Source organism: Poecilia reticulata, linkage group LG14, assembly GCF_000633615.1.
Source record: "Poecilia reticulata strain Guanapo linkage group LG14, Guppy_female_1.0+MT, whole genome shotgun sequence".
In the NCBI taxonomy this organism is placed as follows: Eukaryota; Metazoa; Chordata; class Actinopteri; order Cyprinodontiformes; family Poeciliidae; genus Poecilia; species Poecilia reticulata.
Window position 1 is genome coordinate 2887416 of NC_024344.1, and position 12109 is coordinate 2899524.

Genomic DNA, 12109 nt, shown 5'->3' on the forward strand with positions numbered 1-12109 from the left:
GTGTGAGAGAGAAAAAAGTGAAACAGAGGCAGAGAAGAAGGGAACGCAAAGAATACAAAGACACAAAAGAGCAGAATCAGGGAGGGAATATTTGGTATTTAAAACGAAGATGACACATGGGGCTGTTACCGCCGCGAATCAGCAGGATCTCCTGAGATGGGCTTTGACTTTGTGTTACAACAGTCTTGTGTGAAACACAGTCGCACTGAAAGCCTTAGCACACACTCCTCGGAACAAACCCTCATTTGGCTGGAAACACACGTGAAGGCTTTCTCCTGAGGTGAGAGGAAGGCAAACAGTGCTCAGTCTCGCGTTTCACGGCGATCTGGAAGATATTCTCTACAGCAAAAGGCACACTTGAGTGAGTGTGTTAGCAAGAGAGAGAGAGATCTAATTTTAACTCCTGTATAATCACTGCATCAAGGGAGATGCAGAATGATTGTTTCTAAAGTATGAATGAGCAGGCATGCGCGTGTGTGAACCGTTGCAGATTTAAAATTCATAGAAATTACCAAACCATCCTGTACTTATTTGCTTATTCGTTGTATATACATAAAACATGACAGATCTCTGCTTCCTTTTTAAAAATTCAATCTGAATTCCATCAACAGAGGACATTCTGACAGATATCACCGTGAAATAAAAGATTAGGCTTGATGGTATTTACTCATTAACAGGGATTTTTATTATTTCAGTCTCATGATTCAAGTTTAATGCTCATTTATTTTAATACTGTTTTGGAATACGAGTTGTTTGCGAATATTAAAAAAAACTTATAAAATAAACGTAACTGTACTGCAACTGTCATGATGTCTGTTGGTGTTGGACCCAAACGCAGCAGGTCGAGACTTTGAGTTGCATTTGAAAATTTTATAAAGAATGAAAAAACAAAAACATACAAGAAAAAAAACCCATGGAGAACACAGGGAGCCAGAGCAGAACAAAAAGTAACAGGAACAAGGAACAACAGGGAGGAACCAACAAGGAGTGTGAGCCGGCAAAGGGTTTAAATACTGCGAGGCTGGAACAAAAGACCAGCGCTGATAAGCTGACAAGTTTCAGGTGTGAGAAGAGACTGGAGAGGTGGACTGAGGAGGGAGCCAATAAGGAAACTGACTACAGCTTAATGAGGTAAATGACTATCAGCTGGTGTAAATGGTAGACTGGTAGAATGACACAAGGCAAAGTAGTTATTGATATGCTAATAAGTTATCTAGGTCTGAAGGCAACAGTATAGTTTGGAAATAAAGGAAGGAGTTATGGAAAATGAGATGGGATAATGGACATAAATGGAAGATGTTTACATAAGACACAAAGTACAGATGATGTTAGAAGAATTAAAAGAATAGACAGGAGGGAGGAGATAATTATAAATAGAATAAGAACTGGTCATAGCTTTTTGAATGGCACTCTTTAAAACGGAAGCATTTTACTGGTTTATGTAATTGTTGTAATACTACACAAACTATGTTTTTATTAGTTGTAGGAAATATGTGAAACAAAGAAGATGATTGAACATAATAGAGAATTTAAATCTGAGAATGTGGTTGCTCAGTTAAACAGTAATGAAGGAAAAGAAGCCAAGAGTTCACCAGCTGGGAAAGAAAAATGTGTTAGCAATATAAATATTAGCTGAACATGGAACAGTGGCAAGGTGAAACCCAAACTGAGTTCAATTTGCATTTCTTTCCACAAGCCAGATCAAACATGTTGAAGACGGTGTTCTGGGCAGGTGAAACATTTTCACCTTTTGGTTTGCATGAAGGTTTTCTAGTGAAACTGGTATGATGTGAGGAGATAAACAGAAGGCAATCTTTGAAAGTTAATGAGCTGAAAGGGTCATAAGACTGGATCAAACATTTATATTCTAGTGTGACAACAAGCCACTCTGGTAGAAGTTCACTTTACACCAGGACAGCGACCCCAAACAAACTCAGAGTCTCAATGAAATTGTGTCAGAGCATTTTAAATGTGTTAGAAGGGTCTACTCAAAGTCCAGACTTAAATTCAATCAAGAATCTGTGGCAAGATTTTAATATTGTTGTCAATAGACACTTTCTATCCAATCTGACTTAGAAGGAGGAGTTTGATGAGGATAAATGTTGGCAAGCCACAGAAGACTTGCAGTTGCATCTTAAAGTTGCTCTATAATAAATTGACTCAGGAAGGCTGAACACAAAGATATTCTTCTCTCATTTTTTTCATATTTTCACAACTTTGCTCTGCTTTGTGCTGATCTATCACATAACATCCCAATGTGCAGCCATGCAGGAGCACACCCAGCCACAGACCGATATTACTTGAATGGGATTATCTTTGCTGGTTTCCAATATGCTGGAAGTCTCTCTGTAGGCGTTTGTGTTGATAGAGTAAATTTGACAGATAAAGTTACCAGAAAACCTCCTTCAGGGTCTGGTTCTATGATTTTTGTATGTCAAACTCAGTGTTGAATAAATTGTAGTATTACTGGAATTTTAGATATTTTATATCAAAACAAAACATGCAGGAATATCACAGTTTTTTTATTATTATTTCTTTTTCAAGAAGTCGTTACAAGAGTAAACATCATTCACAATTTTGAAATTAATTTCCTTTACTTTTTGTGGAAGTGGGGAAAAATGCATTTAATTCAGATTTTATTTATAATATTATATTATAATATAATATGTATATATAATATGTTCAACCAACATAATTTGAATCTGTAGGGATTACATTGGCTCAATCTGATTTCATGTTTGAGCCTGTCTTTGTCTTTTTATATTGATGTAAACTGTTGTAAATGCAGATGTACCCAATTGATCTGACATATAATATCTTGAATTCAGAGACTGACGGACATTTTAATAAAAATAAGTTAAACTTGAAATGTTTTTAAACGAAGAATGACGTTTAATGAACAGTTTCCTTCCTGCACCGTGTAAAGCTGCCATTTTGACCTTCTACCAGCAACTTCGCAGAAACAAGCGGCTCATCTCCTGTTTTCAGTGTCGAGGAATCATCTATTTGTCCCGGTAACATTTGAACTGTATGTCTAGAGGTTTCAGAGTTAGGAAAAACTGCATAGTCACTCAGAGTTTTAAGTTTTAAATGTCAAATATGAACAGCGCCTCTATGGCGGAAATGATTAGCTTGTTAGCTTAGCAGCATCGAGGAGCAACTTCAATCATTTACTGGTGGGGAGAAAATACTCTGAACATTTAATGATAAACAAAGTTAGTAGTTTTGTTTAACATGTGAAGTGGCGAAATATGTGTGTTTTTAATTTGAGCTTTTAGCTTTTGTCCTTGCAACTTGTTTTGGCTAGCTGCCCGAAGTTAGCTAATAAAGTTCAGATCAAAAATGGCAACCATCATAGAAAAGTACTGAGTTTAAGGGAAAACTGCTGCAAGTAAGTATTGTTTTCATATGCTAGTATGTGCTTTGACGTTTATATTTTCTCTTTAATGAAAAATATGTAATAATCTTGCTTGATTAATGTATGATATGTTGGTCAGTTTTTGGATTTAACCCACATTTTACTAACTCTAATAAAATATTTTAATACAGGATTGTACACACTCTTCACCAGTCTGGAAAATATTTAATTTGTTTTCAAGTCAGATAGAAAAACAAATTGTGTTATTGAAAATTTGTTTTCTGTAATTAATTGACTGAAAGTTGTCCTTCCTGATAAACTTGCTTTTTCTTTCTCGTTTTTTACTTTCACGTGTGCTTAATTTCCTTTTCTTTCTGAAAATAAACATTCAATTCATATTTTGTGATTTTATGTTAAAATCATTTGGGGAAAACGTGATTTGAACTGTTACAATTTAGCTGTGCTAACCAAGGTAGACTCCTTTTTAAATAGATGACCATAAAAGCGGCTGCACAGTGGCGCAGTTGGTAGAGCTGTTGCCTTGCAGCAAGAAGGTTCTGGGTTCGATTCCCGGCCTGGGGTCTCTCTGCATGGAGTTTGCATGTTCTCCCTGTGCATGCGTGGGTTTTCTCCGGGTACTCCGGTTTCCTCCCACAGTCCAAAAACATGACTGTCAGGTTAATTGGCCTCTCCAAATTGCCCCTAGGTATGAGTRTGTGTGTATGGTTGTGTGTCCTGTGTGTCTCTGTGTTGCCCTACGACAGACTGGCGACCTGCCCAGGGTGTACCCCGCCTCCCGCCCGAAACGTCAGCTGGAGATGGGCACCAGCAACCCTCCCGACCCCATTAAGGGACAAGGGTGCAAGAAAATGGAATGGACCATAAAAGCATGCTGATGAAAGGAGAGCTAAGCAGCATTAAGCTGTTTTTAAAAGTCCCATTCAGCTCCAGGATTGTTTTTATTGGACCAAAATGAAATTTTTTGCTGCAAATTGGAGGTGAAAGATTAGCTGCTGAATGGAATTTAGGGAGTTTTCTCTCCGGGCTATAAACAGGGATTCTTGAAAATCCAATTTGCTAAAAAATGTTATTTGGAGTGACAGTCCTGTCCAACAATCGATTTTAAAAATTCCACTCTTGAAACTAGTGTTTTATCATTTAGACTGTTATTCTGGCTGTTCAAATGTGTAACACTAACACCAGTGTTGTTCAATTTCCTTCAGGCTCCTTGACAAACATGTCAGATCAAGAATTATTTAAATACAGTCCAAGAGGCGGTGGTGCAATGTTTAGGTCTCTAAAACCGGACTTTGAGTCAGGTTTGCACCATCATCCTCCTGAAGTCCACCTGGCCGAGGACGCAGCAGTTCATGGCAGCACAGTAGCACTGAGGTAATGAGATGAAGAGTACATGTCTCTTTTGTTGAGGTGGAAATATTTGTTGATTATGGTACAGTTAATTATTGTTTGTTTTGCAATGTAGTATGTAAAAAGCACTTGTACTAAAAAGGAGCAAAGTTTATACAGCTAAAGTATACTCGTCTTCTCAGGTTTTCCTAATCTTGCTGATATTCTAACAAATAATTTAAACTGAAACCAAAACATCTGAAGCGATAATTTTATTTATTGAAATCAATTTGCATGAAATGTGGTCATTGATTTTTATTTTTTGACTCTTACGGATTTGACAGATTCACATTTTTGCTCATTAGCTTATATACATTTTTTTTTAAAAAATAGTATTTTAATCTTGTTTTTGTTCAAAGTCTACCTTTTAAAATCAAATCTATGAGGAATGGAAATCTCCCTGAAAGTTTTAGGGAGTTTGCCAAACAAAACAAAACATGAGGTTAAACATTTTGATTCTTTTCGCTTCGTAGAAATGATGCACTTGCTGCAGGAGGCTCAAACCACAAACAGGAGTCTGATGTTTGCGAAGGTGACGACGGATCAAACGAGACATCTCCCATCCTCATCAGAAAAATTCAGTTTGATTCTGATGACTTGTCCGTGGAAAATGAGGTAAAAAAAAACCCCAAAACAAATTGTAAAAAATCTGTGAGAAAGACTTCAAGAACAGCAAATGTCCAAATATATGTATACATTTCATGCAGAAAGAAGATATATTTCATTTAAAGAAAGAAGAAAACACAGACATGTAAACATAAATCTGCATGTAGACAAAATTTATCACTAACTACAGACACTAGGTCACCAGAACCAACATTTGGTGTGCCAGAAGAAAAGGTAGAAACTCGAGTTTCTGATCCTAATTAATTTTAGCAATCACACCAACTCTCCTTCTCAGGGCTAAAGAAAACGTCACACTTAATACCATAATTAATCCACACACTTTGTGCTCGGCAGTTTGTTTGTTTTTTTAGGATTTTTGTGCCAAAATTAAAATGGTGTTTTGGACATATTTTATAGTGAGAATTCTACCAGAAATAAAAAGCCATTAAAAGCTGCTGTCAGTTTCATAGTCGGTTTCTAAAGCTGTGTTTGAAGTGGAGTTCTGGAATATAATGAATCTTATTTAAAAATAAAGGTGTGGTTAAAAAATAAAGTATGGAAACTCAAACGTATAAAACCAGATCATTGTAGTATTATGTGCAATGAGTTTCTATTTTTAAAAATGTCTATCAACATAAAAATGTTACTTGTGTAACTTCTAAAAGGTATAACATTTTATTTTAAAGGGGTGAAAGAGGAAGGAAATTGACCAGGAAGGAGAAAACATTACAAATAAAGTTCTGTTTATCTTTTCTGAGGATTTTGCAGTTGCTTTAAGTTTATCTTGAAGTTCCTTAATTCACACACAGGACAAGATGATCTTCAGTATTTTAACATCCGTTACATATGGCCATTATTGACCGACTGTAGAGAAAGAAGGATGAAGGCCGAAGCTGTTTGCTTGGTTTCCTCGTTTCAGGATGAAGATTCTGAAGAAGCAGCGGTTTTCTCTCTCCGCGGTTTGTCTCCCACTGCAAGCACAGGCTCAGATGAAGAGTTTCTAGTGGACCAGCTCCAGGACCTCCAAACCACATATGAGAGTACTGAGACTGAAGGTGGAGTTCTGTCTGTGTAGAAGTGAAGTAACGAATGAAGTGTCAGTGTGACCTGTTGTTCAGTCATCTGCAGCTTGTCTGTAGAGCTGCTGGCCTTTGTCTCTTTGTCCTAAAGGGAGTGAAGAACTAGACACTTCTTTCAAAACGTAAACTTGACCACATTTTGAGTCCTTTTGTCTCACATCTCTGTTCCTGTCCAGAATGTTTCCACTGATGCATTTTTTTAAATAATGTATTTCAAATGCACTAGCTGCAGCAGATTTGTACATTAGTATTACCTGAACAGTAAAAGTCCTATTCAGCAGTAATGATGTCTGACAGTTTAGACCTTTGGCTTTTCTCATAGTTTGGCAAATGGAGTGGCACAAGAGTCACATGGCAGCGTTAAGCAGCGAGAAGTTCGACGTCCTCCTCAGAATGTATCCAGATTTCTACGGCTGTAAAAGTCACATGGCAGCGTTCGTCCTGATAAGTGGTGAGCTTCCGGCACACTATGGATTTAATAATTAAAAATGTCTCGCTTATCGAATCGTTTCATTTCTGCACAGAGGTCGCGGATACAGCAGGTCGCCCGTGTCAGCAGTATAAGGTTGTGGCGATGGGAGCGGGCCGCTCGTGCTGCAGCGGCTGGCTGTGCTACAGCGGCATGATGGTCCACGACTGCCACGCCATAATCATCGCCAGAAGGGCTCTCCTGAGGTGCTAAATGCCCCTTTGGTGAATTAATAATCATCTCATGCACGTCTTTAGAGAGCTCATTGTTAAGTGTTGAATTGGTAGAGTGCTCAAGATGGAAACAGCCTTCACCTATCCTGTTATGTAAAAGATTTGCCCACCCTTCTATCGTATATATGTCCCTCTATTACCTTTTTATCCATTTTGCTTTCTATGATCCATCTCCTCTTTTTAGCTTTTTCATCCAGCCTGCCAGCTTTCTGTCCTCCTGAAATGTTTAAATGCATTTCTTTAATATTCAGAGTGAAGCTCAGACTGGCAGACTAGATCAAAGTGCTCACTTTGGTGCTGATAAGTGCATGTGATTCATTCAAGACTCTGTTGTGTAGAAATATTTTTTCTGGCTTCTGTTCAGGTTTCTATACAAACAGCTTTTGCTGTTCTTTGAAGCCGATCCAACAACCAAGCAGAGTTGTATTTTTGAGAGCAGCACCGACAGTCATCAGCTGCAGCTCAAACCCAAAATCAGCCTCCATCTCTACACCAACCGGTGCCCGGAGGGAGCCGCCAAGAACTTCTACTTCAAGTAAAGCTGACTCTTCAGCATTCGTCTTTTTTCACTATTCTTTTAGAAATTTGACATATTGGAGATGAATGCCTGACAGTAATCACTTGTGATTCAGAAAATCATTTGCTCTTGTTTTGAAGAGCCTCTGATATTACGTAACTTGATGTTTAGGAGCTCGGGGAACAACTGTTGGACCAATTTAAAGCTACAGTACCACGCTAAGGGCCTGCTGGTACCAGTGGCTTACCTGGACCCGGGCCTGTGGGGCGCCAAAGTGTGCTGCGTCTCCGGCAGTGATAAGTTATGTTGCTGGACCGTCATTGGAGTCCAGGGCGCATTATTGAGCCACTTCATTCAGCCGCTTTACATCACCACCATAGTGCTAGGTAAAGCCATTTAACACTTTATATTTTATAGTTAATTTAAAACATGTGGTTATATACATTTTATTTGTACGTTTTGCATGTGAAGTTTTATGAAAATGTGTTGCTGTTTGGTGAGTTTAGAGGCTTTTATAAACTGACACATAATGTATTCACAGTCTTGAATTTTGCCACATTACAACCTCAAACTTCAGTTAATTATATGGGATTTTGTAAACTTCTAATTCTAGTCAAAGTTATTTCCAAGGTAGAATATAGTCATCAAATTCTTAATAAAGCCGTTTGATATAAGTTAAGATGACTTATGCATTTATTAGATTAGTCGTCTTTCCTGACCTGCTTCTGTTTAGGAGATCAGAGGATCTTTAATGAGGAAGTATCTGACATCACCAACAAGCGACTGGGTGATGGATGGGAAGGGATTCTGCCTCTGTCCTACAAGAAACGGGACATCCTCTTCCTGCCCGGCGACTACGTGGGCCCGGCGGAGACGTCCCAGATGCACGACAACCTCAGCATCAACTGGTGTCTTGGAGATGAAGACATTGAAGTTCTGGACAGCAGCAAAGGCGTCGTCGTTGAAGGGTGATGTTGTCTTTTTGTTCTCACCGTTGGATAAAAGAAATGTGACGTTGTTATTAATGCTCTCCTTCCTGAACTTACTACCGGCTAGTGGATGTTGGCAGAATGTAACATTCTGTATGACCTGCAGCGCCTGCCGTCTTCCCACTGACAGAACCGGATCGGCCACTTGTCACACATTATTTTGCTGCTTGTCCAGCTTTTCTCCGTTAGGCTGTACAGTTAACTTCCAGATAACACCAATAGGAGGCGCTAGCAAACCCCGGGAATCTCATGTACTGCAAAAATACAAAATCTTACCACGTAATTAGTTTCTAGTGTAAAAATCTCTGTACAGTTGAAAAAAGTCTAAGCTAACTCGCCTAAGTAAATAATTCATTAACATTGGTGAACAAGTTCTAGTCTAGTAATTTCACTTATGACAACATTTTTCCCATGTTTCAATAATCTGCCAATGGAAATGGCTCTATTTCGTTAATATTAAGGAATTATTCACTTAAAAAAAGCTCCTAAATCTTGCTTAGAAGTTATTTGTAAGTTCTTTTTATTTAAAGTGTGCTAAGATATTTGAACTACAAACTAGATCAAAATACTTGGTAAAATCTTGTGTTCTTTGCATAAAATAAATTAAAAAAAATCTTTTTTAGAAGTAATGCGATGGAAATGTATTAATTTGCTCTGTTTAGCTATTTGAATACTCCACCATAGTCCAAACCACCTGAAAGCACCAAAACTGATTAATCCTAGCTGCCACTTAATGACCTTCATATTTGTATAAATGTTTAAAAAAAAAAACTTACAAAGTATCTGAAAGTAAAGCCTTAAAATGACATCTTCACTCACTGTGACTCGAAGCGGTTAAAGCTACTATTAACAAGCTGCTATTGTTTGCTAGCTCGCTAGTTTTTTTGCATTCTTTCATAGATAAGTGTAAATGTATCTGCTGGCTGATGTTCATCTTTGGTACTGGCTCATGCAAAGCCCGATGCTTCCTGCGTAGAAAGGTTTGGCACTGATTGGGTTGAGGCTTTAGGGAGCCATATGCCATGTGGAAAGCACAAAGCTGCTGCCAAGAGCTGCAGAAAACCCCCAGACATTTTACAGTTTGTCTCCTAAACAAAATTATTTGCTTTGTACTCGTCTGTTGTGATACAAGTTTTAAATTTTATTCATAGCTGTTTTAAAAACTCTTAAAATACAGTTGGTGAAACTCCGCTTAATAAGAAATAAATATTTAGTCTTTTTTAATTTAGCCACTATATATGTATGTAGGGACCTGCCTCACTATTTGGGTTTTTTTATTTTTGTTTTTTTTTTTACGTTGAAATTTAATTATTGACAGTTTTGACACATGAGTTAATGTATTGGGGACCTTTTGGACCAAAAGAAAACTGAATTTAATCCAGTTAAATCCTGATGGAACATGTCTAAAGCAGCTCATTGTTTCTTTTTAAACTTTTTCTTGAGACCACATTTTATGAATTATTGTATGGACACTTTGGTATATATGTTTTTTCTATAGCTGCATAAAACTTCACATTTAAATATTTAACAGTGAATAAAGATATCAGTGTGAACATTCTAAATGTAACAAAATAGTTAATAAAGATTATACATTTATGATGAAAATAATAACCACAATAACGCATAACAGAAAAAATTAAATAAGTAAAAATATTCAATATCTGTTCTAATAAAACCAATAACTTATTATAGAAAATAGATTGTAGATCCGCCGTATTCTGCTAGTAGATTTTGTTCTAATGTATGGCTGCGGTTTCTTATTCTTATCTACGTTTAAAGTCGTAATGGTCTCCTCGTTGGGCTCCACTTCATTTCTTCCAGCCTCAGTAAGTGCTGCCTGCAGGAAACCTCCTCTTTTCTTATTCAGCTGGAGAAACGCCACACGGCGCTTTAATACTGTAAAAGTATTTCAACACCCCGATGTGCTGCAGCAGAGGCATTTTTCTTTCAAATGGAGGTTGAAGACATTAAGAATTGTGCCCTAAATGTGACACTGCATTTAATGCAGGTATGATTGTAGTCTTTAGGCAAAATCAAGCTCCCATTTTATCACTCTGTCCTCTAACGGCATTAGAACAAGCTTATTACCGCTCTGCTAATACCTGACTGGAAATATTAATATTTCTTGTGGTCTAATTTGTTTCCTAGCTCTCCTTCTGTGAATGGGCCCAGCTTCACCAGCAGACTTTGCAAGAGAGCCCTCTACAGTTATTTCCAGCGAGTTGCACTGCTGGGTGGGCACAGCTACCTGGTGGAGCTGCCCACCTACCACAGCGTCAAGGTGACTGGACTGCTCTCGGATTCTGTCCTCCCAATCTGATTACATCAAAAGTGATAAGAATTATTTATTTACACTGGAACTTGACGTCCTTAACAGTGATTGTGTTTTTTTTTTTTTTATCATTTTACGGCTGTAAAATAAATAAATTGTGGTTTATCTTTTACAGTTTTAGTCAATGGGAAATGGAGAGTTCCCCCTTAATGAAAACATAATTTTGTTCAAGCACAATAGCTGAAAATCTTCAATTATGAAYGGAGTGAATGGCTTTAATGGTTTGAAAATTCACTTAACGTCTTTAGGAAATAAGTAAAGTTGAAGGAAAGTTTAAAAGTGAGGGCAGGAAAAGCACAACACTGCAAACTGGTACTATTGTATTTGGGATTCATATGCTTTTCATATGATTCCCAGCTGGTATTTGAAACGCCACTGAATGTGTGATGTTGGTTTTTCTCCACAGGTGGAAGCTACCATCTACCAGACGGTGAAAGATCTGATCAAGCAGCGCTTCCTGAGCAACCAGGCCGGGCCCTGGAATTCAAAAAAGCTGGTGGATTGCTTCAGCGCTTAAACACGTCTCTACAAACGGGGTTCGAAGTTTATTGAGGCTCATCCCGAGTTTGGAGTTATCGTTCTTTTAGTGCTTTTATTTGCATGTTAATTTGAAAAGTAATTGTTTTGTTTGGTTGTTTGGCACTGGAGCTTTCAGTTTGTGTAGGTGTTTATGGAAAATAAACAAGAGCCGACTGTTTGCAGAAGAAATCAGTTTGCTTGATTTGTGGGTGGAAACGCTTTGCTTAAAGGCTTCTTAGAGATTTAAAATGGGGAAGATTTTCTCTGCCGTGTCGGGAATGAAATATTATTCCTCAGTAGATCTGCAGGAAGAGCTGACAGGATGACAAAGATGTTCAATCGTTTACTTTCAGTTTTGAATATTCAAATATATTAAAATATTTTGAAGGTTGTAATTGTGAAAACGGTTCAATCATAACAAAATGCAGCTGCAGCTCAGTTGATTAGAGAATCATTGAAGCATTTATTTGCTCTCTGAAAACTGTTGGTATAAAGTACCGTTTATGCACCGTCGTCTTTTTGCATGAAATGCTGCATTGATGCAGTGTGACTGCTGAGGTGTTACAGAAGCCCAGATTGGTTGCTGCTCTGGTGTCTGAA

General features: G+C 37.8%; 1 protein-coding gene across 1 annotated transcript; it reads left to right on the plus strand.

Annotated features, from left to right (window-relative positions):
- Nucleotides 1-2750: 2750 nt before the first annotated feature.
- Nucleotides 2751-11698, plus strand: adad2 (adenosine deaminase domain containing 2). Its single transcript, XM_008426958.2, has 11 exons — nt 2751-3014; nt 4582-4750; nt 5239-5380; nt 6291-6426; nt 6773-6901; nt 6975-7125; nt 7517-7687; nt 7841-8055; nt 8403-8637; nt 10807-10939; nt 11397-11698. The coding sequence occupies exons 2-11, from the start codon at nt 4596-4598 to the stop codon at nt 11505-11507; spliced, it is 1578 nt and encodes a 525-aa protein (XP_008425180.1). The 5' UTR covers nt 2751-3014; nt 4582-4595; the 3' UTR covers nt 11508-11698.
- Nucleotides 11699-12109: the final 411 nt, after the last annotated feature.